The sequence below is a fragment of the Drosophila suzukii genome, chromosome 3 (assembly GCF_043229965.1).
Source record: "Drosophila suzukii chromosome 3, CBGP_Dsuzu_IsoJpt1.0, whole genome shotgun sequence".
NCBI lineage: Eukaryota > Metazoa > Arthropoda > Insecta > Diptera > Drosophilidae > Drosophila > Drosophila suzukii.
This window is the reverse complement of record NC_092082.1, coordinates 20,836,832-20,843,143: the sequence shown is the minus strand read 5'-3', so window position 1 is coordinate 20,843,143 and position 6,312 is coordinate 20,836,832. Positions and strand designations below refer to the sequence as shown.

At 36.7% G+C, this 6,312-nt stretch overlaps 1 protein-coding gene across 1 annotated transcript; it reads right to left on the bottom strand.

Annotated features, from left to right (window-relative positions):
* Positions 1-4,443: 4,443 nt before the first annotated feature.
* LOC118877443 (uncharacterized) lies at positions 4,444-5,798 on the bottom strand. The gene is made up of 2 exons (XM_036816283.3): positions 5,363-5,798; positions 4,444-4,864 (listed from the first exon to the last, which is right to left on the bottom strand). The coding sequence occupies exons 1-2, from the start codon at positions 5,747-5,749 to the stop codon at positions 4,505-4,507; spliced, it is 747 nt and encodes a 248-aa protein (XP_036672178.3). The 5' UTR covers positions 5,750-5,798; the 3' UTR covers positions 4,444-4,504.
* Between the last annotated feature and the right edge of the window lie 514 nt (positions 5,799-6,312).

Below are 6,312 nucleotides of genomic sequence, written 5' to 3'. Positions count from 1 at the left end.
GACCCACGCTGCTGGCACTACAATAGTTTAATTAACATTAACGCTGACGCCAACTACTGATGGCAATAAAAAACCATTAAAAGGAATTTATTTTAAGGACCGAACAGGCAATAAATCACATTACATGTCGCTATAAAAACAAAAGGCAACGGAAAGCTCTCTCTTCTGTGGCAGGTGGCACTGGATGAGGGGGCGTGGTCGGGCTTTTAGGGGGCAAAATAAGAGCCAGCATGGGGTGGCAATAAAACGGATGAGAATGTTTTGTATATCGAAAAATCAATGCATCAATTTCACTACCATGGGCGCGCGGGCGAATAAAAAAGGGGTGACGACAGAGGTCGACGCGAAAATAGTAGTAAAATGTTTGTTTATTTTTTATGTCCATAGTTTGTAGCCGCTTTTATTTGTTATCACGAGTGCCTCGTGGGGGCTTTGGCGCTAAAAGCATCGGCATTAAAAATGACGATAGGACATCAAAATGGAAATTAATGGCGATTATGTGGCACATAAAAACATGAACAGAAACTAACTGCCATATAAGTAATGCGCTTACTGAGCTGCCCCAACTTGAAACCTAATTGATAAGGGATTATATGGAAAATGTATTCTCTACAGTTTATTTATGCTTTTAATGGCAGCTGCTGATTAGATTTTTCGCGTGTGTAAATAATGCAAAACTAGCCCAAAAAGCTGTAAAAAATGTTAATGTGAACCCAATGCATTCATAAATGTTGCAAGCTAATATTGCTTTTTGTTACAAATTTTTCAGGAATGAAATGGTGTTTTTAATGGGTTTATACGTTTGCTCTTAATGTAGAAAATTTTTGTTACTAGATTACAACTATGGTATTTTTTAGCAAATAAATCGGGTTATTTATGTTGTACTTGTGCCAAAAATGGGTTGATACTAATAGGAATAATAGTCGTTAATTTTTAATAGCTGTTTCCTTGCATATGGCTATTGTACAGGTAGTGAGGATCTTGCGCTATAAACTCCATACCATTTCCTAAATCGCATCGCACTCTGGCACTGTCAATCTTTTTTGTACCCCGGGCAACTTTCACCCGTTTTAGCGTATCTAGTGCCAAGTAGAACATCAACTGGCTTTCAGACTGGTTCGGTTCGATGGGGATATGGGGATATGGCATCGTGTGTGTGGCTGTATGGCTTTGTGGGACCATAACGCTGCCTGACAGAGGGAAAACACATTGATTTGCCATTTGAGCGCAAATTCATCGCAATAAAATCAACGTTGGTAAAGTTTTTTAATGCCACTTTCAATATTTGTTTGCGCACACCCCATATCTACCCACTTTGGTGGCTGTTTGTTCTGGTGGTGCTTGTTTTATTTTATTTTGCACCCCCAAAACCCAAACCCGCTATATAAACCCCGCCGACGGGCAATTGTAAAGCGCGTTTTGTAATCGAAACTTTTAACGACTTGATGCGATTGGAAATTGTGTAATATCGAGCCACTAATACACACACCACTGGCGAATTGAGGACCCCGTCACATATGGGTGGGGATTCCGTATCCGGATCCGAATCCGAATCGAAATCGGAATCGGAACTCGAGTCCGTATCCTTGTGCGTGTCTGTCCCGAGTGGAGGGTCCTTCAGATTCTTTACTGCTGCCAAGGGCGCTACGTTCCACTGAGCAGGGCATATCGGTTGATTGCATAAACCCACCGATGCCGACGATGCCGCTCTGAATCTGACATATGCTCGAGTATATGAGTATAACGCCGACGAAGGTCCTTAATTGATGAGGTTTATAATTTCTTTTTTATTTTCTCTCCTCGTCACTTCAGCAGCTGGGGTAATTCCTTTGATGTGCCAGTCGGTGGTTAAGAGCACGGAAGCCATCCAAGTTGGCTAATTAATTGAACTGATGCGGGAATTTCGGTGGGGGGGATGGTCTTTGAAGTAAACACTTACTATCTGGAGATATATATGCCCCCAGCATGGAAGAAACCCAGTTCTTAATAGTAAGATACATCAAATCAAACATAATCCTAAAGTTTTTGATTCCATAAAAAATAACAATAGATAAATAACAATACCATAAATTCCAAACCACTTGGGAATCACTTGCCTAACCAAAGTCGAATTTCCGACTGCTTAGTGGGCGATTATTTGTCGATTTTGCAAAACTTTCTCCCTGCCCAATTCACCTTATTTGTGAGAATTGCTTCCAAAATTTATGTAGCTCCATTTGCCGTCACACACGCACATTAATATCAGCTTCGAAAACCCACTCCCACGGCGATTGAAAAAAGGGGCTTTGCGGATTCGTCACAGGCCGTCGAAGATATCCCTCGAAGTGCTGGCAAAGCAATCCGCAGCGACGACAAAGATGTGCTAATAAATTTCAACTTAATTTCCGAAATGTGCAACTAACACATAAAAAGCAGGACGAGCACGGAGGCGAAGGATCAGGACGAGTGGCAGGAAGCAGGACCCTCTGGAGGCATTGTTCCTGGAGGATGGCGAAAAATTTCGAGTACGGTTTTTGCATAAAACTTCAATTTAAATTGACATTTGAGTGGAAAGTAATTGCATGATATGCACGGAGCATAAAAAAGGCAGTAACCGCCCTGGGAATTGGGCGTGCTTAATATATGGGCCATACCCCTGATACCCTTCGCCATTCACGGCTAAGCTTTTACACTGAAAATAATGGGAAGTGAGTCAAAAGATTGGGTAAGTTTAAATTAGAACCTGAACGGCTGACATAAAAGCACTGAACGTAATTATATAGAAATTACAAAATTGAATTAATATATTTATTTATTAAAATTATAGAATTAAATGACCTTCAAGGCACTAAGATATATAAGATAAAAAACTTTTTATCATACGTATGAAAACTTTAATTTTATATTAAAACATATGTAAGAACTTAAACATAATAACAGTTCCTATCTTTCTTACCAAATCTTTGAGTATTATATCAAAATAAATACAGTATGAATGCATATATTAACTTTGGTATTATATCAAATAAATATTAGAAAAATATAAAAACTTTGATACTATATAAAAATAAAATATACACAATGTTTACATAAAAATATTGATTTTCTGTTATATCAAACTAACATAAATACATAGTAATATATAAAAACTTCGATATTATATAAAAATGAAAAATAGGTATTAATATACATATAAGATCTTTGATATCGTATCATATCAAAATAAATAATTATATTATAACTTTGATATGATATCAAAATAAATATAATATGAAATGTAAGTACGCTGTTTAAGGTCAATAAAAGTTAGGGAATATTTTTTTTCTTTTATTTGAGTGTACTATTTTGGGCATTAAATGCGACTTCGCTCTACTCCCATCCATCCACCCATCCATCCATATCCATGGCGGGAAGTTCTACTGAGCTCATTATGCGCTCGTTTATATGCCGCATTTGTTGTTGCGGTCCGGTGTTGTTGTTGCAAAGTTTTGTGCACATTATGAGGGTCGGTTCTGCAGAGTCCCAATGTTCCGATGTTCCGGGGCCTTTTGGGTTCCGGGTTTTTGTGCTGTGGGCCAGCGAATGCGGGCAATTTTTGTATCTCCGTTTCGCTGTTTTTTTTTGTACTTTTGTTTGTTTCTGTTTCTCTTTTAAATTAAATGCCAATAAATTTGCATTTTTTGTGCCACGCCCCACTCGCCACTTTTACGCCCATCATCCCGGCAGCAATTGCTCTAAGTGCGGAGTTGTGGGGGAAAAAGTGTCATTTGCTCTGGGCACTCGTGCCTTCGATTTGGTTTACTTTCATTTCATTTCATTTCGTTTGGTTTCATTTCGTTTCGTTTGGTTTGGTTTTCCGGGGTAGAAAAGTTTTTCAATTCCCTAACTCACACAAAATGTCCAAGTTTTACAGTCGAAAATAAATGTTGTTAATTTGTTTTAATTTCGAGCACATTTATTTGCTAATTTCCCTGACAAGGCAGTCCAATGGAAAATGTATTTGGATTAAAATAATTTGGTTGGTATGCCCTTGAAGGCTGTGTTTTTTGTTTTCCAAACGATTACCCAAGACAACTGACTGAAAGTATAGTAGGGAAAAATAGAAGAACACGGTGTGTTAAACGGAACTCGGAGTAAAATAAATTAAATTAAATCATTAGCATGTCAAGACAAAATAGACCTGTTCTTTTCAGAGACTGTTTATTAAGGCATCTTATTTAATTTTTAAATGTCATTATAGATACCTAAATAAATACATTTTATTACTACACAGTCTATAAATATTTGTAATATTATTCAAAACATAAGTTTACAATTATAAAAGTTATGATGTTTTTGATTTTTTAAAGATATTCAAATGTTGGGTTTGGTTTGACTATGAGGGGTTGTTGTTTTTTTTTTCTTTCGACGGCGTATTCACTTTCAAACTTTCAGTACAAAGGATATTGGCAAAAAAAACAATCAACAACTTTAATGAAAATGTATTGCTATACGTTTTTCTTATTTTCAAACTAAAATTCAACTTTTATTGTTTTAGTAGCTGGTGCATTTGGTCTACATGACCCGGTTTTAATTGCTCCATACATCCATAGTAGAGAATGTCGGAGATCAATTTGCGGGCAATAATTCTTTGATCATGGGATAGCTCATCGAATTGATTACTCCAAGTTTGAGCAAGAGCATCCGATTCTTTCATGTGCGTTTTGAAACAGTTTGGGGTTGAACCTTGCTCTGGGGTTTCTTGAAAACTGGAGAAAGTGTTGACGTTTTCCATGGTTATCGATTTTTCAGGTAAAGGGCTTAAGTCGGAGGATGCCTGAGACTCCTCTTTGACTGTCCGGCATATTTTCTTAGGCGGCGATACTTCTGAGGCATTTGTTGGGGTCTAAAATAAAAAAATAAACCAAAATGTAGATTTAAAATATTATTAGGCATTTGTTAAAATCTAAAATTAAAAAGAAACCCAATTTTAGTTTTAAAGTAATATTAAAAAATATTTATTACACAGACAGAAATATTAAAGAACATTGTTCTTGAATTAAGAACATTCGTTCTTAAAAAACGTGTAAGTAAATTTTGGTATATATTTTCTCAATATTAGAACATAATGGTGAGAAGAGAAAAGAGAAATTGAGTTTATTTATCAACTTTTTGATAAGTATACACAGCTGACTGGACTAATAGTTTATTTGTTGAGATATACAATGTAAATAACGCCGATTCTACTTGATTTGAGCCAAATGAAAACATTTTTAAAATTTCGTTCTATTTTAAAAGAACATTTTCAACTCAGATGAGAACGTCAGAATTTTCTCTGTTTATCAATATGTATATAATACAACCTGAACTTATTATTTCTTATATGAACTCTGTATTTACTGACATAGGCACTTGATTCTGGCGATGAAGTCACATGTCTATTCGTTCTGCGATCCGCTTTAGGGTTTGAGGACTTTTCGTCCTGCCCCTCGAGGAACCCCAGAAGGTCGAAGTACCACAGGGTGGACTGAAAGGACTCCCCCGCCGCGGAGCAGCTATCCCGCCGCCGAATATCCCTTCTGAAGTTGGTTCGAAAGGAGTTGATCTTCCTGACAACCAAGGACCGATTGGCCAGGGGCTCCACCTCCCTCAACTTCCGGATCAGGCGATCATATCCTGCGCTCTTCAGAGCCCGACTGCTGTACTCGGTGCTATGGATCTGCCAGACGGCCGGAAGCGATCGGTAGAGCAGCAGGAACTCCGTCCAGAATTCGCGGTCTCGGGAATTCATCCCTCGAATGTCCAACTTTGGCGAGAGTACATATAACACTGAGTGACTCAAGTGGCCAGCGCAATCTTGCATGCGCAATCTGGGAAGAGAGTGGTGAAAGGGGAACAAAGAGCGAATTTCGTTATAATATTACACTTTAATTCTTATCTTTAACTTGTTTATATTAGATGAAAAATCTATGGATTTACTAAATAGACAAAATAATTTTTTTAAATTTTTTTTCTAAATATTTTAAACTAAAATTATAAATAGTATTATTCATAACTATATACATTATCGAGAACGTTTAATAAAACATCTGTCTGAAATTGAGATATCCTAAGAATCCCCAAAATGTAGCACTGTATTTGGGAAAAGAGTAGTGAAAGGGAAATAAAGAACAAATTTTGTAATAGTAAAACACTTTGAGACTTGTCCTTGAGCATGTGTGTATTAGTTGGAATGTCTAAAGATCTACTAAACAAAGAACCTTGTTTTTAGGAATTTAGGAATATATTTCAAGTTTAGATATTAATAACTTAAATTTTTACATATATTTCTTATTGTATACAAATTCGGGTATG

Coding starts and splice junctions, on each gene's coding strand:
- LOC118877443 (XM_036816283.3), bottom strand. CDS start 5,749: ATGAATTCCCGAGACCGCGAATTCTGGACGGAGTTCCTGCTGCTCTAC. Junction 4,865..5,362: donor CGCCAGAATCAAGTGCCTAT/GTCAGTAAATAC, acceptor TTTTTATTTTAG/ACCCCAACAAATGCCTCAGA.